General features: G+C 38.3%; 1 protein-coding gene across 9 annotated transcripts in view; it reads left to right on the forward strand.

Moving 5' to 3' along the window:
* The window catches only part of MYH10 (myosin heavy chain 10), a 127210-nt gene that overhangs the window by 12628 nt on the left and 89646 nt on the right, over positions 1–24936 (forward strand). For all 9 annotated transcript variants that reach the window (XM_081028953.1, XM_081028955.1, XM_081028951.1 and 6 more), the window contains exons 3-4: positions 11056–11212; positions 17925–17952. In XM_081028953.1, coding sequence (XP_080885079.1) covers positions 11056–11212; positions 17925–17952 — 185 coding nt within the window. The remainder of the gene's footprint in view (positions 1–11055; positions 11213–17924; positions 17953–24936) is intronic.

Genomic DNA, 24936 nt, shown 5'->3' on the forward strand with positions numbered 1-24936 from the left:
TGATAGGAATTGTAGCTTCTAAGGAGGGATGCCCACAACTCACGACAACTGGCAGGGAAGATCCTGGGCAATAAATATCCTGACTTTATTCTCCTCCCACCCTCAGTCTCCTGCTAATGTCTCCCATTGGCCTAACTCAGTTTGAAGCCAGAGAAGAAGGAATTTGGTGATATATTTCTTAGGGTCAGCCTCAGTTCCATTTGAACTTGAATTTTGTCTACAACGTAAGGTAGGGACATGATTAATTTTTTTCCCCAAACAGTTCTCCAAATTACATAGTGCTATTTACTGAACCAGTCCTATCTCTGCTTCCTTGAAGTGCTACCTTTGTTATAAACCAGGTATTCATAAATATGTTGACTCCCTCGTCTGTTTCATGGGTATATGTGCTTGTCTTTGGGTCAGTAGACATTGTTTTAATTATTTAAGCTTTACACACAGACACACACACACACAAACCTTACTGGAAATTTGATTGGGATTTTGTTGATTCTATAGATCAATTTGGGGGAGATGAGATCTTTACAATATTGGATCTTGTAGTTCTTTGCTCAGTCTCCATTTATTTAGTTCTTAATTTTTCTCAATATTTTTTATGGTTTTCTTTGTAGAGGCCATGTACATCTTTTATTGGATTTATTTTTGGGGATTTGATTTTTGGATGCTATTTAAATGATGTTCTAAATATTGGTTTTTAATTGTTACCATTGTGTACAAATAGTTGTTATGTTTTGTACAATTAATTGTATGTTGACTTTATATTCACTGACATTATTAAGTTTATTTATTGATTGTAATAGTTGAGCTGAATAGTCTTTAGGATTTTCTATGAGCATATTCAATGTGCGCAAATAATGACAGATTTCTTTCTCATTCCTATATATTTCTTTTGTCAATGAAAGAAAGTCCCAACCTATAGAAAATTTTTATGAGTTTGCGCCAAAACCTGAGGACCAGCCCAGAAGCTAAATCGCAAAGGATTGAGAAAATGCTCTGGAGAATGGCAATTTTGCAGTTCTTTTAATACGGAATCAAAGGAGAAGGTTACGTTAAATCCACTGGTAGTAGATTAAGAAGGCAGGGGAAAGCAAAATGGGAGGGGTGTCTCTAGGATTAGATAAAAATCAAAATGGAGAGATAATCCTTGTTTTACATTGGTGGGTATGGCATAGTTAACATTTAACATTTACAGTAAATAGATATGGTATGTGGCAATAAGAAAATGAGAAGTTTTGGGGTTGACTGTGAAGGTAGTTAATGCCTCCGAGAAGTCTGAAAAAGATAGTTACTGACATTCCAAGGGTGTTATCTTATGTGCACAAAAACAGCGACAGGGCTCCCTTAGGGCAAAGATTAACCTTTTGCTAAGGAATCTCTAGGCCCAGAATGTGAGAACCCACCATGACCTGCCCAGTTATGAATTTATGATCAGACCATCCTGTGTGGTTATTCAGTCACTGAGCTTATCAGGTCTGCCACGTCGCCCTCTGAGCTTGTCCGGTGGGCTGCATAGCCCCTCTTTTCCATTCACACTTTAACTTGCTTTATTGCACTGTCCAGGACTTTCAATGATGTTTGTTGAATAGAAGTAGTAATCAGAGGCATCTTTGTATCTATCATTCCTGATCTCGGAGGGAAAGCTTTCAGCATTTCACCATTAAGATGATATTTGCAATGGATTATTATTCAGCCATAAAAAAAAGAATGAGATCTTGCCATTTGGGACAACATGGATGGACCTAGAGGGTATTATGCTAAGTGAAGTAAGTCAGACAGAGAAAGACAAATACCATATGATTTCACTTATATGTGGAATCTAAAGAACAAATGAAAAAACAAACTCATAGATACAGAGAACAAATTGATGATTGCCAGACAGTAGGGGGTTTGGGTGAAAAAGGTGAAAGGGATTAAGAAGTACAAATTGTCAGTTATAAAAATAGCCATGGGGGTGTAAAGTACTGCATAGGGAATATAATCAATAACGTGGTAATAACTGTGTATGGAGTCAGATGGGTACTAGACGTATGGGGAGGATCAGTTCGTAAGGTATAAATGTCAGTATTGTACACCTCAAACTAATATAATAGTATATGTCAACTTTAATTGAAAAATAAATTTAAAAAACCCTTTTTTTAAAGAATGATGTTTGCTATAGTTTTTGTTTTGAGTATTCTTTTATCAGATTAAGGGAAGTTTCATTCTATTCCTAGGTTTTGACCTGCATGGATGAATTTTTTAAAACCCTGATTAGATGTTAATTTATCAAATGTTTTTCCAGCATCTAATGAGATGATAGTGTGATTTTCCTGGTTATTTTGTTATTGTGGTGAAATACACACACACACATATTTTAGTGTTAAAACTAGCCTTGCAAGGACCATGTATTCTTTTAACATATGTATAATTATTAGATTCCTAACTTCTGTTTACTAATACTTTGTTTAGGACTTTCGCATCTGTGTGCATGAATGAGACTGACTTAAACATTTCCTTTCTTGTAATGTCCTTGTCATAGTTTGCTGTCAAGATTATTCTGGTTTTATGAAATGAATTGGGGAATATTTCATCTTCATGTGTCCTGGAAGATTTTGGGTGGGATTGATGTAATTTCTTTTAAAAATAACAATGTAGTTTTCTCTGTGGTTAAATTTTTCTTTGATAGATGTAGAACTTTTCAGATTTTAAACTTGTATCAGTTTTGATAATTGTTTTTCTAGGAATTCTATTTCATCTAAATTTTTTAATTTTTAAAATTTTAAAAAATTTATGTATTTTTTCAGTTACAGTTGACATTCAGTATTTTATATTAGTTAACAGGTGTACAGCATAATGGTTAAAGATATATGTAACTTATGCAGTGATCCCCCCATTGGCCTAATTCCCACCTGGTACTATACATAGTTGTTGCAATAACATTTAAATTTTCAAATTTGTGAGCGTGAAGTTGTTCATAACACCCTCTTATTTTCTGTAGGACTTGTAGTGATGTTCTCTTTCATTCATGATACTGATAATTTGTTCTATCCTTTTTTAATGAGTCTTATCAGAGGTTTATCAATATTATTAGTCTTGTCAAAGAACAGACTTGACTTTTGTGGGTCCTCTTTTCCCTTCCTTCTTAATCTATCTAACCACCTAATTCCGTACCTTTCACACATCGGTTTTAGTTCTTCCTACAGTCATCTGTTGTGTAATAATGTTTTGGTCATGATGGACTACATATATGTACTATATACATATATGTGTACATATATGTATATAGTACATATATGTATGTGTATATATATATATGTGTATATATATATATATGACAGTCATCTCATAAGATTATAATGGAACTGAAAAATTCCTATCACCAAGTGAGGTGGTAATGTCATAGCGCAACCCCTTACACAAATACTTACCTTTGTGTTACAATTGCATACAGTATTCAGTACAGCAACGTACTGTACAGGTTTGTAGCCTTAATATACTGTACACGTTTGTAGCCTAGGAGCTATAGGGGAACAAGATTTGTCACACCAAAAATATCTCTTTGGCATAAGGATTATTTTAGGCTGATTAATTTTAAGAAATAGCAGACAAGGGAGTAGCTCTGAAAACCAGGTAGAAGGTACCTTTTGTAAAAGATATTTACATTTGTAAGGGAAATCTCCATCTGTAAGGGTGTTTCCCTCTTGTACCTGGAAGAGGGGGATGACCTTATCTCTTCTAGAAAAGCTTAAATATTCAGAAGACATCTGCATAACAACCTTACCCTTGTTTACTGTGCTTTTCCTGGTCACCTCCTGTGACTGACACCCCCACCCCCAACATCTTTTTGTCTTCAGCTGGAGCTGGTATTTAATGTAGTGGCTTCAGCCATTTTGGCGAGTTAACTCAGTTTTCCTGGGTCTCTCCCATGGAAGGTATACATGTTATTAAACTTTGATTTGTTTTTTCCTGTTAATCTTTTATCACAGGGATGTCTCAGCCAGGAACCCAGTAGGAGAGAAAATTATTTTTCCTCCCCTACAGAGCCCAGGTGTGTAGTAGGCTCTACCATCCAGGTTTGTGTTAAGTTCACACAAGGACGCAATCGCCTAACAACACATTTCTATGGGTTTAATTTGTTGTTCATTAAGTTTTGAGATAGATACGTAGATCACTGGGGTTTTTTTCAGGTGTTCATTTTCTAATATGTACTTTAAAAGCTATAGTTTCATTGTAAGCAATAAGCTTTAATTAGCAGTAGTAGTCTACAAATTTTAATATGTTGTGTTTTTATTACTCAGTTCAAAATAATGAGGATGGCTTCATTGACTCTACAGGTTACTTAGAAGAAAATTGCTTAATATCCAAATTAAGGGGATTTTCAGGTTCATTTTGGTATTTCTAATATATATAATCCCCCAGTGGTCAGAGAATAGAAACATTCAGGGGAGAATGATTTCAGTCCTTTGTAATTTGTTAGACTTGCTATGTAGTCCTCATATGATGAGTTTGGATAAGAAGTCATTGTGCACTTAAAAAACACACATCTGCAGTTAGTGTCTCTTATATGCGCAGTGTCGTTCAATCTTACGTGTTCTTATGGTTTTGGGGTTTTTTTCCTGCTTGTTCTGTCAGTTACTGTTAACATCTTTCTCTTTTTAGTTTTGTCCGTTTTTTCTGTGTACATGTTGAAGTTATGTAACCACATATGTAGAAATGTAGAATTTTTATATCTTTCTGGTGAATCATCATGAAATAATCTTCATTTTTAGTAATGCTTCTTGCAAAGTTTACTTTGTTTGAGGTTACTGTTTGCTTGGACCTCAGAACACTGGAACTGCATTGACTCCTCACTCCCAAAGTTACGTGCCGCTGCTGTTTATTTCTCTGTATTTTAAAACCCACAAGCTACTTATTCCGTCTTAGTCAGTATCCATTTAGTTTTATCCATTTACTTTCTATTTTCATTTTTTTCTACATCTCTTAGTTTCCATCTTTCATTTAGAAAAAGTCTCTATTTGTGTGACAGTGTCTGTATTTCATCTTCATTTTTTAAGCTTTTTTTCCACCTGGATTTAGATTTGAAAGATGGCAATTGTTTTCTTTCAGCCTTATGAAGATACCATTGCATTGTGTTCTGCCTTCCATCTTTTATCTGTTGAGCATTCAGCTTATAGTTTTATTGTTGTTTCTTTGAAGGTAACATTTTTTCTTTGTACTGGCTATTTCTAAAATTTTCTCTGCCTTTGGCTTTCAGGGGAACAGGATTTGTTTAATTATCTACTCTGATATGCTTAGGAAAGCTTTTCTTTTGTACATTTTGCTTGGAGCTGGGAGCATTTTTGAATCTGGCTTTGATGCCTTTTGACAGTTCTGGGAAATTCTTAGCTATTATCTCTTGAGATACTGCTTCTGCTCCATTCTCTCTTTTCTTCTCCTAGGACTCAAATACCTCATACGTCAGACATTTTCATTATGTCCCATATATCTCTCAGATTCTTCTATATTTTCATCCTGTTTTCTCCCATGCTTCAGTCTGGATGTGTGCTTCTGATTAAAATGTCAGCTAACTAATTCTTTCTTCAGCCATATCTAATTTGCTGTTAAACACATCTATTGAATTCTTGATTTCAGTTACTGTTTTTCAGCTTTGGAATTTTCATTTGAGTTTTCTTTTAATAGTTTCTAATTCTTTGTCAGAATTCTCAATCATGTCTTTTAATTACTTGAACATATTATAAATAAAAATAGACTCACAGGGGATCCAGATGTATTATATTTTAATTATAACTAATAATTATCTTATGAGTTACACCTGTTGCCTTATGTACCAGTTACTGTATATAAAAAATTACGAAGGTAATTTGATGGTCTGGATGTCATTAAGCTCATTCTAGAGTTCTGCTTTGGGTAGGCAGTTAAGCTAAGGGGGCTAGCATGTGTCCATCAGTCAGGGATTGACATGCTTCCCAACTATGCTGCAGGCTGGTCTACTTCTGATATACTTTTAACTCTTAGGGTGTAGCCATCGGGGTCCCAACTGAAAGCCTGGGGTATTACCCTCATCCTGGGTTGCCAGAACTCTTAATTTTGTTCTCCTAGCCTTGCATGCTCATGCTGAAAGTTCTGTTCAGCTTCTTGCTTCTCAGCAACAGTTTCAGGGATTTGTGACTATTATCTGCCTAAAAAAGAAGAATTCTGTATCATCAAATATTCAGTCACTTTTCAGATTTTCCTTAATGTGTCAGAAATGTTTATTATAGTTGGTCTATTCAATTCAAGATCCAGACAAGGTCAATGTATTGTAATTGGTGGTTATGTCTCTTCTAATCTACATATCCCCCCCCCCTCCCGCTTTTATTTGAAGAAACAAGGTTAGTTGTGCTATAGAATTTCCCATATTTTGGATTTTGTTGATTGCATTCTTATGGTGGGTCCAGAGGCTTGGATTCAGAAGGCATATAATGCCAGGTTGTCTTTCACTTTATGATGCTGAAATTGATCAGTGAGTTAGTAGTGAGTCAGTTTGGGTTTTGGCAGCCCTATTTGTGCATTGGGTGTGTCCTCGTGTGCCCTACACCTAAGGGCTTTAGCAGCCAGTGATGAGCTCTGTCCAGATCCATTATTTCATTAGGGGCTGCAAAATGGGGACAGTCTAATTTCATCACTCCTGCATTTATTGGCTTGACGAGTTCTTTTTAGCCCAGTATATATTACCTTTCCCCTCCACACATACACAAAGTTTTCTTCAAATTTATTTTTGATTATCCTTTTTACAAAGTTTTAAAAAACGACTTGCCTGGAATGCCCATCTCTTGTCTAGTATTGGGAAAGTTTACTTATCTTTTAAGTGCCAGACCTCTGTGTTAGAAAGCAGGGATAGGTGTATACATTATTTCATAGATTCAAAGGATTAGAGAACCAGGAAATAGAGGCAGGTGTAGATGTCATGTCATGGCAGGTGTATTGCTCCTTTTTTCCCCAAAGGAGAAATAATGATTAATATTTTAGTTACCCTGTCTCTGCTCTCTATATTTATCTGTCCTCTAAGTATTTTTTTTTATTGGTTTTACCTGTGGTCCTCTTTTTATTATTTTACATTTGTTCTATTTTTCTTTAGAAAAGAAGCTCTCTCAGAATGGGTCCATTCTCACTTGATTTCCTGATATCCATTTGTCTTTTTTTTCCCCTCCACTATGGGTTTTAATCTTTTATTATTTCAGATGAACCGTTACAGTTTTTCCTTGCCCTAGTCACCTCTTTTTTTCCTTATTGTATTTCTGTTCCATTATGTAGAATTCATATTATATTATATTCTGTTGCAGCTATAAATCTCTTTCCTAAAGTTTTCTTTCGGCTTTTTTTATTTATTTTTTTATTTTGTAGATACTTTCCATAGCTAATTTTCTCAGAATCCTCTGGATGATGATCTGTCTTCTCCTTACTAACATAGGGTTGGTTTTTTTTTGTGTGTGTTTTTTTAACACCCATGTGAATTTTATCTATGCAAAATGTATGAGTGAATTATTCTTTTTTTTGGGTGGTTTCTTCTGAGAGCTGCAGTTGGGGTGTAGGTTTATGTGTTGCTCCCAGTTCAGTTCTCTGTTCCTTATCTCTGTTCCACTGCATTGATATCTACACCTGCCTCTATTTCCTGGTTCTCTAATCCTTGGAATCTATGAAATAATGTATACACCTATCCCTGCTTTCTAACACAGAGGCCTGACACTTAAAGGATAAGTAAAATTTCCCAATACTAGATAGAAGATGGGCATTCCGGGCAGTGATCAGCATATGTAGAAGCATGGGGGCATAAAGCAGCATAGCCTGTTAGAAAATCGCTTCGTTTTTTTGTGCCAATATTTTTGTATGTTTCTCTAAAGCATGTAATGACGTTACTTGGTGTCTTAAAAGGTATGCAAACTTGTCCCTCAAGCCTTTGCAGTTCTTCAGAATTTTCTCATGGCTTTGGCAATTCAATATTTCCAGCTGCTCAAAAGGCGTACTACTGGGCTTACCTACTATAATAATGAATCCCCTTTTAAAATACTACAACCTCAATGTGTTAAAAAGGGATTCATTCTTTTTTCTTTATTTACAGTAACTTTTCCAGTCTCTAAAGCTTGAAAACCTTGAAGTCGTCTTTAACTCGTGTCTTACATGGTTTTCCTCTGTTCAGAGTTACTGAATGCTGTTGAGTCTCCATCCACGATTGATCCCTTCTCCCTTTTTGTATTGCCGTTTCTCTCATCTAGGCTGTTACTGGGCCAGGACTGTTAGAGCAGTCTCCACTTCCTGCTTCTCACCTCTTGCCCCTTCGCTCTATTTTCCATATGGCTGCCAGATTTATACTTTTTCAAAAATGCTTTTTGTTTTCATTGCGCTTCTCTCCTGAACTTCTAATACCTAATTGCCTAGAGAGGACATCTAAATTGTTCAGTTTGACCTTCCAGGCTCTTATCTCGCACATTCCAGAGTACAAACAATTTTCAGCTAGACTGGTCTTTTCACTCTGCCTTGGATATATCTTGCCACCAAGTGTTATGTTCTTACTATTAATGCTCTTAACTATTTAATGCTCTTTATCCCTCCTTTTGACCCAAGCCTTCAAAAAGACCACCCAGGTCTGAATTTTGTACCTAGTCTTACAGTTTCTGACAAGATGGCCATGTTCTGCTCCAGTAGAGTTTCTCTACTGTTATAATTCTTCTCATCTTCCTCTTTCTCTTTTTGTACCACCCTCTTTTTAGTGCCATATTATTGCGCCTTGCTTATTTACTGTATATTTGTTGTCTTCATAGAGTGTATTTTTCTTGAAGGTGCTTAAAATCTTGTGTATTGAAATACTTCAGTGGAGTTTAATTTGAACTTTAAGGTCTCAGATAAATTATTTTAACATTGCCCTCCTCCCATGTGCCTGGGGAAGACAAAGGTGATATAGTATCAATTCAGTTATCATTTAGCTAATTTTCTGGACAGTTAGAAGTTAGCTCTTTAAGCACATACATTTAATACTTCTACTTAACCATTTATTACTGCCCCTCTTTGGCAAGCACAGGATGCTGATGATTATTTAATCTTGCTTTTTGATGACTTACACATATTTGTGAGACGTGCTCACTTTTGTAGTCCTATTCCTCAGAAAAGTACCCAACACGTGGTAGACACACATGTTGGAATTATTTCTGATTAAAATGTCATTGTCATGATTTGTTATCATGCCATGCATTGTATGGGAGTTTAGCTTTCTTGGAGTTTTTTGTTTTTTGCCACTCTAATTATTTGCCTCTTATAAAAGTACAGAATCGGTAGCTTCATGATAGACGATGGTCTAATTTTTGAATGAAAAAGTGAGGCCATATATACATATATAGATAGATACATACATACATATCTACATATATATGTATATACGTTATTCATCAAGATGTATAGTTATGATTTGTTAATTTTACTGTATATAAATAAAACTCAATAAAAATATTAAAATATTCAGATTGCCTCCCCTCAGCTTTCTCACCCTTAATACAATCTTTGTTTTTATTGTCTCCATTGCCTTTTTGTCCCATGGGTGCCAGAGATGTGCTGGGCTAGTTAGCCTAGAGACTTCATCGGGAGAAAGAGCCAAGTTGATGGTGTGAGAAAAAGCCTAGTTAGCCTGGGTTCTGAGTCGTGTGCTGTTCCAAGAGAAAGCCAGCAGTCTGAAGACCTACGTGGTCAGCAAAGGAGAGGAAAGTAATGACTCTGGCCTCGGGCAAACAGGGACAGATGTCCATCTAGTCAGTTCAGCTGTCAGGCAGACAGCCCAATCAGTGACCTTAGGGCAGGCTCTTTGCCTTCTGTCCTCTCTTATACCTCTGGTAGGAAGGGCATTCCACGTTAGAGCCTAGACTGTGAGTTAAGGAAAGAGAGAGAGAACAGCCACGGGGATCGTTCTGATCACTTAACAACCTATTCCGGCGGGCTTTCCTTCTCTTGTTTTAGCACCACTAGTAACTGCAGTATTCAAAGTAGTCTCTAGAGTGCCTTCTGGTGGCAACTGCCAAGGGTTTCAGAGCCCTTAGGAACACAGCTGTTAGTTAGAATTCCCCTTAGTGTTTCCCGGGGAAGCAGGCCATGGAGCTGAACACCATCAGTTCTCAGCCTTGTTTAGTGTCCTCCTGCCTTTAGATTTGGTCTGCCCAAATCACCTAAGTAACAGGTCTGCTTCATAATGCGACTGAGTGTCATTTCCAGACACCGTTAGTCCCTCAGAGGACTGGAGCACCTGGCAGGAATCCCAACTGTTCTTGTTTTTCCATAATTCCCAGGGTCGATTTTGTAGATTATGCTCAGATATCATTCCATGTGAACTTAAAAAAATCTAAAAGTCAAAAGTGTTTATAGTATCAGTTGTGAGTACTGATTACTGTACTGATCAGGAAAGGTTTCTATCTTCTAGACTAGTGGCTCTTAAAAATTAATGAGAACCCCCAGAGAGCTTTTGTTTATGTTTATAGATATTTACTGTAGTAAAAATTAAAACAAATTCTTAAAATGTCAATTCATTTAAAAATAATAAACCATTTATTTAAATAAATTATCTTAAAAATAAATGTATAACAAGTTAACGAATTATTTTTTATGAAAAGAAAAACTATAGTTTCCAAAACAAAAATTAGAAGAGTACAAAATTTTACATTTTGGTAAATCTCTTTAATAATCACCTTTTTAGAAAATTGTGGATATTCTTTGATACTATACCCAAACTTAACAAATGGTATTTTCTTCAAGAGTAGTTGCAGTGTGGAATCTGAGTGTAGACAAATAACATATTGTTTGAACCTTATAGTAGCCCTGTGAAATCATGAAGCATATTATTATTTCCATCTTACAGATGAAGGGATTGAATCCAGGAAAGTGCCACTTAATAAACTCTCTGAGAGAACTCCTTGTGGTTTGGAATTGCCCGTCGTGGGCTAGATTTAATTTGGGGGATAGATTAATCATTCCAAGGATAAAGGCTCCTTGTTCAAATTACTGTGTGGTTTGTCTGATATATGCATTTTTTAAAAAAACTGTACTTTATTTTTATTCTAGACTTATTCTGGACTCTTCTGTGTAGTCATAAATCCTTACAAGAATCTTCCAATTTACTCTGAGAACATTATTGAAATGTACAGAGGGAAGAAACGTCACGAGATGCCTCCGCACATCTATGCCATATCTGAATCTGCTTACAGATGCATGCTTCAAGGTAACTGGAAATGTCAGAATGCTCAGTAGTCAGAATTTCTTCAATGTAATTAGGTATTTTATTAGATACTAAAATCTTTTCAAAAAAGATTAGACTTTAAAAAATCTTGTTAAAAAAGATTAAAAAGTAATAAATATGTATTGTAGAAAATGATGAATTCTTAAGATTAGAATGGGCAAAGTGGCCATTTTTCATAGGAAGCTGGTGTGTTTGTTGCTTCATAAATACTTCACGTTAATTTTTATGTTAAAAAGCATCTAGTTTTTATATCCACTTGACCTCCACCACAAGCCAGCATAATAATCAAAGCTCTATTGCATTAGGTTTTAAAACCAACAGGAAGAATAATAGAAAAGGTGGATGCTTCATTGGGGAAAGAAAGATGAGAAAATATTTCCGATTTAAATGCATGTAAAGGAGACAACAAAAGTTAAAAAGCCTGTGTCGAGTTGGTTGATTTTTTTTTTTTTATTGTTTTCTTTTGGATGTAGAATGAAATATAAATTTGAAGAGTCATTTATTTGAATCGTGGCTTTAGACACAGTGGCTTATGAAGGGACATTGTTTTTGAAAACAAGGATATAGCAGTTTTGAATGCTCAAAAAGACTACATTGCACATGAGACTTCCTAGTGCTATGTGAAGTCGTCTATAATTACTCCACCTCTACCTCCTTGTATTTTTTTTAAAATAAGTTCTATAAGGTTTAATACAATCTGTGCAGTTCTTGTGAAGTAGTTTCATGATCATCAGAAATGACAGGATATGTTGTTACATCTACCTTTCATCAAATTGCAGGTCAAGGAAAGGGTGTCCTGGTGACTGGGTTTGAGGGTAGTGTGAAGAAATTAAACTACAATACCCATTTCTTCAAGTTTGATTTGGATACTTTTGTATACCAGGTTCTCTGAGGCAAGTAGGAAGTACTTCAAGACTAGAATAATGTCAACAGGTTCAATACCCCAAATCAGCTTAGGCTTAAAAAAAGGTGAAATTTAATAACCTTTCTTAGGTTCAAAGCTAAATAATACTAAGAAATGGCTATGGCTGTGATAAATTGTTGCTATATAATGGAGAAAGAAAGATTGTCAGCTTTGGTTTTGGTTCTGTCTCTATTAAGAATAATCTTTATATACAGAAAAACATTTGTATAAATGAGCAAACTCTCTTATATGGAGAAGAAACTGGAGAAAGTACACCCCTTCTCTAACTGAATCCGTATTTCCTCATCTGAACTAATACATTCTTACAACTGAAATTGTTGATCCTCTGGTCTTTGAGGTACTATATTGAAGGGAAGTTTCCAGAAGGCTGGGACAGGCTCACATATGTAATTCTAATTTTTAAAAGGGAAGAAACTCCAGACTTCTGAGCTTAATACAGCTGCCAGGAAAGATTCTGAAATCTATTGTTAACAGTCTAAAAACAACATGAAAACATTGACCACATTACTTCCGCTTGGTGGGAAGGAAAATACAGTAGATAGCATTGTGTTAACAGGGAATTAGGACTTCTGCATGGCATTTCACAGTCTGCTGTGCTATCCTTGTGGCTGCTTGCTGAAAGGTTGTACTTGAGGTGCTGAGCAATGACCGAGGTTGGCCAGGTTTCAGGGTGTGTGCATCAATGGGCTTGGACCCTTTCCAACATTTTTATCAATATACTTAGAGAACGGGATGCAAACATGTGTAGATGACATGAATCTGGGAGGGAAAATAAATCATCATTTGATGAAAAAAACCCAGAATTTAAAAAATGTCTTGATAGGTTGATTGGGGAATTAGATCTCACAAAATAGTTAACAGGGATAAATGTTAATGTCCCATTACTGGGTTCTCAAACAAACTATGTGGCTACAGAATGAGGAAGATGTGGCTGATTAGTGTATCGTAGTATTATTAATACCATCATTAATGCTAAAATGGACATTTATTGAGTATTACTATGTTCCAGGCACTGAGCGAATTGGCTTTATGGGTGTGTTATTTAATCCACAACAATACTATAAAGTAAATAGGATTACTATGCCTACTTTATGGAGGTGCAAGAAGTTAAAAACTTGACCAAGAAAATGTAGATAGTAAGAGGTATGAGCTAGGATTGAAAAACAAGGCAATGTGACACATTCTTATCCACAAAAATAAATTTCTATGTGAAAGTTAAAAAGAATGATAGTAGTTGGTAGCTTTGATTACATAATTTAAAAGTTTGATACATAAAATAACCCACTCTAACCAACTCTGTTACATTCCATTCGGTAAGCAGAAGGCTACCTGCGGATGTACTCCATATACAACACAATTGGGTGGGGACATCTGCTGGGGTAGGTCAGTAGCACATGCAGTTGCTGATGGAGCTCATACTACCTTCCAATGCTGATCAATTTAGGTTTTCAATTACAATGTGAGCAAATAGCTAAATGTAAATGGGCCTATGAAGAAGTTCTATAGCTAGAGAGGGGACATGCAGAGGATTCAGAGCATATGGTTCCATTGTTTGTTTGTTTAATGCAAAAACAGAAGAGAGCTTAATTTTTTTCTTCAGTTTGGATTCTAGGGGATATTGTATCAATAAAATGCAGTGTGCCTGGCACATAGTAGTAGTTGCTCAAGAAATAGTCAACGAATGAATGAAAGTTCTTAGACATAAATTTGATTACAAAAATTACAAACTCAGTTTTCATTAGATTTATGCCTAACTATAATATATATCTTAATATAGATAAGGATTTCATGTTTTTCGTTTTCAGGGGAACTTTAAATTTTTTAATGTCCAATTGTTCACAATTAATGTATAGGAATATTCTTTTTTAAATATACTATATATTGACATTGTATTTTGCAATCTTGCAAAACTCATTCTGGAAGGGTTTTTTTTGGAGATTGTTTGGGATTTTCTGTGTAGACAATCATGCCCTCTGTAAATAGAGACATTTTATTTCCTCCTCTCCAATTCTATACTTTTAATTTTTTTTCTTGCCTTGTGGTATTGAGTAGGTGTGGTGAGAACATTCTTATTTTATTCCTGATCTTAAAGGGGGCGACATTCAGTGTTTCACCGTTAAGGATTATGTCAACGAAAGGGTTTTTTGTAGATACCCTTTATCAGATTGATGGAATTCCCTGTATTCCTAGTTTGCTGAGGTTTTTATTGTTTAATCATGAATGGATGTTTTGTTTTATTAAATGTTTTTTCTATATCTATTCAAATGATTATATGGTTTTCCACTTTAGTCTCGATACAGTGAATTAGATAGATTGTGTGCCTTTTGGATGTTGAGCTGACCTTGCATTCTGAGGATAAACACGACTTGCTCATCGTGTGTATGATCCTTTTTATATATTGTTGGACTTGATTTGCCAACATTTCATTAAGAATTTTTGTGCCATTGTTTATGAGAGATATTTGTATGTCATTTTCTTTTATTATAATGTCTTTTTCTGATTTTAGTATTAGGGTAAGGGCTTGTCTCTTAGAATGGGTTGGGAAATGTTTCTTCCTCTTCAATGTTCTGAAGAGTTTATATAGAGTTGGTATCATTTTCTTTTCCCCCTTCAATGTTTTGTAGAAGTCACCAGTGAAGCTATGTTTTCTTTTTGGGAAAGTTTTTAATTACAAATTAATTTTTTTTATTGAGGTACAATTGACATATAATATCATATTTCACAAATTCAATTTCTTTAATAGAAATAGGGCTTTTCAGGTTATTATTTCTTCTTGAGTAAGCTTTAATATTTTATCTTTCAAGAACTTGTCCCTTTCATCTTCACTGTCAAATTTTTTGATATAAAGTGGTTCCTAATATTTCCTTATTATTTTTTATCTATGGGATATGTAGTGGTATTGTTTTGGTAATTTGTGTCTTTTTCCTGATCAGTTTGGCTAGAAGTTTATCAATTTCATTGATTTTTCTCAAAGAACCAGCATTTTGCTGCATTTTTTCCTTCTTTCTGTTTCCTATTTCATTGATTTCAGTTCTTTGCCATTTTCTTCCTTTTACTTATTTTGGTTTTGATTTGCTGTGTTTTAAGGTAGGAGCTGAGATCATTGATTTGTAACCATTTTCACTGTTGAAAATACAATTTAATTCAACATGGATTTTTTGAGTACCTCCATAAATGGTATGTAATTCTGGAGAGTTGCTTTGGAAAATGGGCTATCAAATGAGTCCCTAGTCTTTAGGCTAGTTGCAATTTTGGAAGTAAAATTGTTTCCCTTAAATATCAGTATAAGGCTATGTTTGGTTACATTTGTAGGTTTTTAGAGATAAGTTTATTGTAAACTGTTGCAGTGCTGAAGCTGGTCCTTGAAGGATGTATTCAGTATAGCAGAAGGCAGGAGTCATAGGCACAACCAGAGAGAATCCTGGTCGTCATGAAGCCCATTCCGCTATTGTATTGATAGTGAAACTGAGGCCCGAAGGCAGTACATGACTAGACAAACAAAAAAGGAGAATAGATAAATCTCACTAGAAGAGAGTTACTTTGTTTTGTTTTTAGTTGGGTGGGGGAGTGGGAAGCATGGGGGCAATAAAGTATGGAATAGATTGGAAGGGTTGATTATGGTAGAGTAGGCCTCAAATATCAGACAATGATAGCGTGTACAGAAGCAAGAAGAAAGCTGTTCTGAATGGATTAGGAGGCCATTTAATTTTGGTTACTTTTGTGTGTATGTTTGTGTGTTTGGGTTTCAGTGTAAACCAGTACAGAAAAGTCATAAAAAAGAAAAAAGCTTGACATAGTGGAGTTCTATAGAAATTGCTCAAACCAGGAGAACTTAGGGGTCTGAGGGTTCATATTTAGAGTGAACAAGCAAAGACTTGTTAAAACCTAGTTTTATAGGTAAAGAACTGGAAACCAGCAAGGAATCAATGCCTCATTTATAGATACGTAATTTGCAGCAGAGTTGAAACTAGAACAAAAGATTCCGGTTCCCACAACCCTGCCAGTGCCCGGTGTGGTACCTAGCAGTGTTTCTCTCAGCATAACTAAGGCTAACAGTTAATTCTGGCAATAAAGAAATAAGACAGTCTCTGCTCTCGGGCAGCTCATTCTACTAGGCAGGGAACTGGCGGTCTTGTTTGTGTAACTCCGAAGTATGGTTAAAAGAAGGAAACAGTGAGGTACCTGAAGGAGCGTGTCTGGAAAGGTTCCCCCGAGGAGATACAGCTGCGCTGAGCAGGAAAGGACATTTGGGGATATCCAAGAAGTTGTGGATCTGGAAGGAGCATGTCAAAGAAAGGATATGGCATGACCTCTGTAAAAGTGAACACGGGGCAGACATCAGCTGTGTGCCATGAATGCTGCCAACGGCAGCCAGAAGGAGGCTAAGACCGCAGTCAGGAGCTACGGGCATACCTCATTTTATTGCGCTTGGCTTTGTTGTGCTTCACAGATGTTGTGTGTTTTACAAATTGAAGGCAAGACCCTCCACCAGCGAAAAGATTACCATTCACTTACTGCAATGCGCACTTTATTGTCGTAGTCTGGAACCGAACCCACAATATCTCCGAGGTGTGTCTGTATTAGGAATTAAATTAGGTTTGAGGGGCTGGGCAGTATTTATACAAATAATATAGGAATGGATTTGTGTATTTTACTAATATTATATAACATAGTGAATAAACTATTTCTCTTTCACAAATGTTACTTTTGCCTGAACTACTGTGAGATCCTCGTGCAGCACCTGATAGCATCCACCTTTGAGCACCCGAGGGCATTCACCAGAGAGAGAGCACAGAGAGTGACAAAAAACGCTACCTGGGCCAGGCCCCATTGCTTCCTTTTGAAGCAATGGCAAACTTGGGTAGTAGTGTTGAGAACACAGGTACTAGTGGCAGACCCAGCTGGTTCCCACCCCAGCATCCTTGCCTCTCAGTAGTTGTGTGACTTGGGAGGATCACCTGACCTCCTTGGGGAACAATTTCCCATCTAAAATAGAGATAATGATGCTCGTAAGTGATTGGAAATCATACATCCTACACTGGTGGTTTTGTCCATGGGCTACACTTGGGTTTGAATTTCACCTTTTTCATTTGAAAAATTGAGTTGAATACTTAAATCACTGATGACTTTAAAATCATTAGATTTTTTTCATTGTGCATTCTTCCTTATTTTTTTGTATATATTACATTTTGACTTGAGACAGTGGCTAACCTTCATATATATGTTTATCTTCCTTCAGCCTCCTTTGCCACTCAGTGTTTGATACTAGTTTTTTTCTTCTTCTTTAAGGTCAAATTAATAGTGATTCCTCTCTGGTTGTGAGTATTCTTAAAGTCATTCTGAAAGGCGTTGATCTTCCAAACCTGGCTCGGCCTCAGAATCACCTAGGGAACTTATTTAAAAGTGGGATTTTTCAATCCCTATCCTCCTTGAAAATGATTGAGTAAAGGTGGAGCTCCAATAGATACGTTGTTGTAAAACTTCCCAGCTGAATTGGATAAGCAACCGGGTTGAGAATCAAGGTTGATGAGGCATATAAAGTCTTCTAAGCCTGGGTTGTGATTTACTCCCAGAGAATCTGTCATAAGAATAAGAAAACTTGACTGGATTTAGGACTGTATAATAGGGTTGGTGAAAAGTTAACTTGGCCTGAAAGGAGTAGAGTTACTAATATTTTATAGCTATTACTGCAACTTTATTGTATCAAATATTTTTAAAACCAGGCAAATGGTCACTTTCTTTTTTTGTTTGTTTTGTTTTGTTTTATAGATCGTGAGGACCAGTCAATTCTTTGCACGTAAGTAAACGTTGATTTTTCACATTTGTTTTTTATTCTGTTGGAAAGTAAAGCAATTCACTTTTTGTATGGAGGGAGGGGATAAAGTAGAGCAGTAATTTTTAAGAGTTTGATGTAAACCTTGTAGTTATGATTTTAAGACTAAGATACCATAAATTGCTTAAATTTGGTATTACTGTTTGGTTGTCAAACTGGGCTTTTCACTCCTTTCATAATGTTAATCTGTGACACTTACATCTTTAGTTTGTATGTCCAAGTGTTGACCTACTGAATGTTTCAGTAATTTATTCATGTTACCCAGTAGACATTATTATTATGTGCCTTGGGTACTGTGTGCTGAGTACTAGAGAGTCAAGATGGAATAAAACAATATCCATGGAAGGAAATGATTAGATTTGCACATTAGAAAGACCACTTTGGCTATAGTGTGAAAAATGGATTGGAAGGAGAGTTAAAACAGGAAGAGCAGTGAGAAAAATGTTCAGTTATCTAGGTAAGAGCTAGTAGTGACTTCGGGTAGAGAATTGGTCATGAACCCAGACAGAAGTGCATGAATTTAAGTGCTTTTCAGCTTAGGAGACAGACTCACCAGGACTTGGTCATTTATATGCCCAAGAAAGAGGAGCTAAGAGAGGATTTCAGGATGTCTCCTGACATGGGAAGGTTGGAAGAGAACAGATTTGGAGTGGAGAGAAGGAGTTTGGTTGAGGACACGTTGATTTAAAGGTGCCTTTGGCTCATCTATGTGGCGCTGTCCACTAGGCTCTTGGCTACGTGTATGTGGGGCTCGGGAGGGAGGAAGAGAGACCGAGAGAAAGAGAGCCCTGCCAGCAATGCAGATTTGGTGAGTCAGCAGCCTAGATAATAATGGAAGCCATGCCAGTGAGTGAGATTGTCTTAGAAGAATGTGTTGAGAAAGAAGGCAGAGTATGCAATCCTGAGGAAAAACGACACCAAAGAGTCCGGCAGAGGACGAGTTGCTGCAACAACGGCCAAAAACAATCCAGCATAGAGGCATGAGGAAGGCAACAGGGTATGGTGACAGCAGCAGCCAAGGGGAGAGGGAGAATTCAAGCAAGAGGGAGTGGTCAGCATATTAGTTGCTGTTGCGATTCAGGGACATATACAGAAACGTGCATAGGACTTAGCCGGGGAGCATGGAAGGTGGTGGCAGTGGACTGGGGAGGGAGGGAGAAGCCAGATAGCACTTTGAGAAATGAAGGGGAAGTGAGAAAGTTTTTTTTAAACACCAAAAAGCCACTTTCAAATAGTTGGAGAAAGTGAAAACAGTAGTACAGTCATACCTCAAAGATCTTGTGGGTTCCTTTCCAAACCACTGCAATAAAGCAAGTATTGCAATGAAGTGAGTTGTAATCTTGTTCCTAGTGGAGGTTCAGTTTGTGTCAAACTTGACACCTGTGAAGCGTGAGGAAGTGAAGTGCAGTAAAACAGGTATGCCTGAAGTCAGACAATAGTAAGAGAAGGAGAGAGAATTTTTGTTGTTATTGGTGGTGTTTTAATGTGGGAGAGATTAAATGCTGATGAGAGGGAGGTAGAGGCAGGAAGGAGAGAACTGAGGAGCAAGGAAGGCGAGAAGATCAGAGCACAGGGTGGATATCTGGGCGGGGGGTGGGGGGTGGGGGGGTGGGGGATGTGGGAGAGGTGACTCCTACAGGTCAGGAAGACAGACAGGTCCTGATATAGGCACGTAGGGGTGGGGAGGCTGGGGATTGCGAAAGTCCTTATCTAATGGTTTCTCTCTTCTATGAACATTTGATATCTAATAAGCAGGGGAAGGAGTGGCAGAATGGGTTTGAGTCGAGGAGAGGTAGAAATAGCTGGTACTAGTCTGCTTTGTTGTATAAATTTCTTCTAGTGTTGTTTAGCTTCTGGGTTACATAAATTAGCTTTTCCTAAACGACAAACCACCCTGAAATTTAATGGCTTAAAACAGTTTTCCCAGGGATTGTGTGGGGCTCAGATGGGCGGTTCTGCTGATCTGGGTCAGGCTGAGCTGTCTCACCTGGGGCTCCCTCCCGCATCTGTCACCTGCTGGGGCATCTGGGGGCTGGCTGACTGTTGACTGGAGCACCTTGGTTTCTTTCTTCTCCAAGTGTCCCCTAATTCTCCAGCTGGCTAGCCCTGGTTTTAATATGGTGGCGTGATTCTAACAGCGGCAAGAGAGCAAGCTCCAATGTGTAACTGTTGTTCAAGTTTCTGCTTGTGTCACATGTACTGCTGTTCCATTTCCAAGCTAGACACATGGCCAAGGCCAGGGTCAGTGCCCTGGGGGTAGATACAGCAAGGTGTGAAACTGTTGGGGCCATTGCTTAGACAGTCCACCACGAGGGTGTGGAATGGAACCAGATCCAATCCAGTCAAGGTGGAACAGTTGTGGTTTTTGCAAATGGGTGCAAATGAAGGACAGTGGAACACGAGAACTGAGGATATTGGCAAGAGAAACGGTCATGATGGACCATGGGATATGGGCAAAGAGGAGGGTATTGATAGGGAGAAAGTGGATGGGTCAAAGAACTAGAGGTCTTGATGAAATGGAACAGATAATCTTGGGGGAACTAAAGTGTCAGAGCAGAAAGAGTAGGCAGTATGGCCACAGACTATGAGATGGTAACACCTAGGATGTGGCCACAGGAGTGGGTAGCTGACGAAGAGAGGTAAGGAGGTCATCAGGTTAAGGGTGGTAAGGAGCCACTGGGCCTGGAGTTTGGGATGTGTCATTCACATGAGGAGAGGCGGGGCTTGGCGACTTAACACAGAGGGCACTGAGACCAGTGGCCACGGGGGAGTTCTTCAATGCTAAATTACTTCGCTTAGAGGAATGTTCTTTATTCTAAGATTATGTCCTTCCCACTTTTTTTGGAATAGAAAGTGCTTTCTTTTTTGAAACTAGTGGAGGGTTTTTTTGTGTGTGTTTAATGATCTTACTGGTCAAAATAACTCCAAATGTGAGAAACGCTGCTACTGCTTTATGTAATATCAGAGAGGAGAGGACAAGGGGCTTTTATGAGAAGAGGGTCTGGAAACAGCATTATGGAGAGTGAGCAGAATGCCTGACCTTCCTGCCTCGTGTGTGTGTGTGTGTGTGTGTGTGTGTGTGTGTGTGTGAGTGAGATGTGGGAGAAAGGGTGCTGCTCACCTGAGAAAGTTGCCCTGGGTAGATACAGGGTTGAGTAAAGCTCGCGGGAGGGAGTGTTCGGTGAAAAGGCTGATGATGCAGGTCACTCTGCTCACCATAGGATGGGGTCCCAGAGTGTTCAGAGGAAACAGTGTGGCGGGGAGCAGAACATAATCAGGTTTCGTATCAGGAGAAAGAAAGCACAGTATGAGAGCAGAGTGTCAGAATGCAAAGTGACCAGAGGAACTGATATGTTAGGCAGTGGACAAGGGTGTGGGGGTACAAGACTGAAGGATTCCCAAAAGAGTTCATCTCTGAGCCCCTGGTAGATACAGGAGAGGACTTGGGCCTTTGGGGGGCAGCAACCGTGGGTGATACTTCCTGGCTTCCAGTGGATTCCTTAGCACACGTGGGCCGGCACGCATCCATGTTAGCTTCTAGACCCTCATCCTTGTCACAATCCCTGGGAGCTTCTTAGAGAATCAGTCTGCCAGGTGGACAGGGTCCGATGAACCTTTCAGGCCAAGAGGCCAGCAGATGAGAAATAGCATCAGGCAACTTACAAGTAATTTGATGTTACTGCAACATAAGATGTCAAGTGGGGAATAAATACCAATTTAAACTCAACATGCTTAAAATTTAACCTTTATTCCTATATAACAAGACGCGTCTCCCAATTTCCTTATTTCTGTCATCAACACTGTGTTTTAGGACTCAAGTCTTAAAATCTCGGTCTGCTTTGACTCCTCCCTCTTTTCCATACCCCAGTTTCTAGTTTGACATTTTCTTCTTTCTGTCTTGTCCTACCTAGCCTGGCCCATCAGCCAACGTCTGGCCCATTTGGGTGGGTCCTGGCTGACTTCCTTGCCTTTAGCTTCCTCCCTCCGGGAAGAAAATGTGCTCAATTTGAATCCCACCTACGCAACAAGTTCCACCCCACGTTGATTTGCTGTCATCAGGTGCTTTTTCATATATATTGCGATTCATTCCTTATTTGGGTCATGTGTATCTTATTTTACAATTCGCCAGTAAGCTAGGAACTGGGACTTAATCTGGATTGCTTTTTAATTATCCCCTGAGAACTTGGCACTCTGTTCTGAACTTAGTATGTAATTAGGAAATGGATAATATTTCAAACAAAAGAATGAATCTCTTAAGTAGGAACCAAGAAAACAGGCTTAAGTATAGATTAGGGAGGAAGTTTTTTAGAAACAAATGATATTGTGTGTATTTTCAAAGAGTAAAGCCTTTCTGATACCATTTTTAAAAGACGTTTTATTTTGAAACTTCAAACCTATACAAAAATAGGATAGTACGTGACCCTATATATCCATGTCCCAGCTTCAATCATTTTTAAATTTTTACCACATTTAGCTTCGTTTTTTTCCTTTTAACCTTTGCTGATGCATTTCCCCAAGTTTCTATTTTAAAAAATTCAAACCTGAATTTTACTGAAAAGTTGGAAGAATGGTACTTTAAATGCCCACATACCCTTCACTTAAAATTGTCAGTTCTCTCTCTACACACACAGGCACTTTTTTAAACCATTTGCAAGTCAGTTGCAGACATCCCAACACTTTACCCCTAAATACTTCAGCGGTGTCTCTTAAGAACAAGGATGTTCCCACACTACCACAGATAATTATCACAAGATGAATTACTTTGATTCAGTAATATCATCTAATATAGAATCCATATTCAAATTTCTATAATAGTCCTCAAAGTTTCCTGTTGCAATTCAGTTCTGACACTGACTTCCCAGGGCACACTCCTCTACGTGACAGCAGCCACAAGCTCAGGGGTTCCCAGGCCAGGGGCACTTCTGACAAAGTCACACTATTTATTTTTTAAGATTTTATTGGGGTGGGGGAACAGAACCTTGTTGGGGAGCAGTGTGTTCTTCCCAGGGCCCATCAGCTCCAAGTCAAGTTGTTGTCCTTTCAGTCTTAGTTGTGAAGGGCGCAGCTCAGCTCCAAGTGCAGTCGCCATATTCAGTCTAGTTGTGGGGGCCGCAGCCCACCATCCCTTGCAGGAGTCGAACTGGCAACCTTGTTGTTAAGAGCTCATGCTCTAACCAATTGAGCCGTCCAGCCGCCCCTCCAGCAGCTCAGCGGCAGCTCGTTGTCTTCAGTCTAGTTGCAGAGGGCGCAGCTCCCTGGCCCACGTGGGAATAGAACCAGCAACCCTGCTGCTCAAAGCTCACGCTCTAACCAACTGAGCCATCCAGCTGACCCCAAAGTCACACAGATTTGGTGGTTGCTACTACCCCCTCAGATTCAGTAATTCTCTAGAATGACAAATCAGAGTCAGCCAAAAAAAGAGACGCATGTGGTGAGGTCTGGGAGATCTCAAAGACACAGTTTCCTTGTCTTCTGGACACTTCCCCTCCCAGCACATCACTGTATTACCAACCTGGAGGCTCACCTGAGTTTTTATTGGGTTTCATTATGTAGGCATGATTGATGGAATCACTGGCCACATTGAATTCAGTCTCCAGTCCCCCTCCCCTCCCAAGAGGTTGGGCTGATACCACATGGTTCATGGGCTCAAACTTCTAATCACCCTTTTGGTCTTTCAGCATGGCCAGTCCCCATCCTGGAACTCTCTAGACACCAACTCTGAGTCACCTCGTTAGCATAAACTGTCAGGGCTCATGTGAATAACAAAGATGGTCCAAAGACTTAGAGGTTCCCTCTCAGAAACCAGGGACAAAGATCAGCCAAATTCTTTAAGGTCCATCATGAATTAACAGAGTAAAGATCACCAGAATCTAGTCACTGAAACTCTCCATGAAATGAGCATAAGTGAGCTACATGCTTCTGCTCACGAGCCAGGGAGGAGTAGAATGTGTATGTTATCCTTCTGCAGTGTCGCAATCATGGTGACCCTCCATACAGTAAGCAGGGACCAGGTACAGGGCACCTACTCTCCTCTGGGTGGTTTGCGAGCTTGGATCACCATATTGTATAAGGACTTTTTGGAAGCAGGAAACACTTGGGGAGGGAATGAGTGCTGTTTGACAGAACGAAAGGTTAATGAGCTCTAATTTACTTTTGTCACCAAGAGTGACCATTACAGGCACTGGCACTTGTAATTAGGTGGTTATTGTAATTTTAGACTGATGTTCATCATAAATTAATAGGCTTGGATTTATAAGGTAAGTCTCCTAGTGGCTGGTTATCTCTTCTTGGGTATAGAGTGGCTCTCATCAAGTACCATGTTTGTTTTGTTTTGTTTTGTTTTTCCTTCCCTCCCTCCTTGTTTCCCTCCCTCCTTCCCTCCCTCCCTCCCTCCCTCCCTTCCTTCCTTCCTTCCTTTTTCTTTCCTTCAACTTTTCTGAATATCTCAATATGAATATTTTCATATAAAACCAAGTTGAAAGAACTTTGCAGTGAAGACCCATATAACCACCACCTAGATTCTACCGTTAATATTTTGCTGTACTTTCTTTATTGTATATTGATCTGTTAATCCCTCTATCCATCCACCAGTCCATTTTATTGTTTGTTGGGAGGAAATCTTTTCCAATTTGGGTTTAGTGGTTGGGGGTCTGCATATTAACTGACAATAGACAGATTAACAGGAGAAAAGATAAAGTTTATTTACATATGCATGTGGGAGTACTTGGTGATGAGTAACTTGCTGAATAATCAGAAATAAAAGTCTGATACTATATACTAAACTTGACAAAAAAGGGGGGAGTGGGAGCATTAGCGCTTTGAGAGAAAATATGGAGGGTTCTACTGGGTTTTATGGTGCTAATGGAGGCTAAATTTGCACGCTGTGGTGCTATTTGAAGGTTAGTCTTTCCCATCAAGAAATTCCTGGGATAGGGGGTCAGTGGCCAC

The sequence above is a fragment of the Rhinolophus hipposideros genome (assembly GCF_964194185.1).
Source record: "Rhinolophus hipposideros genome assembly, chromosome: 20".
NCBI classification, from domain to species: Eukaryota; Metazoa; Chordata; class Mammalia; order Chiroptera; family Rhinolophidae; genus Rhinolophus; species Rhinolophus hipposideros.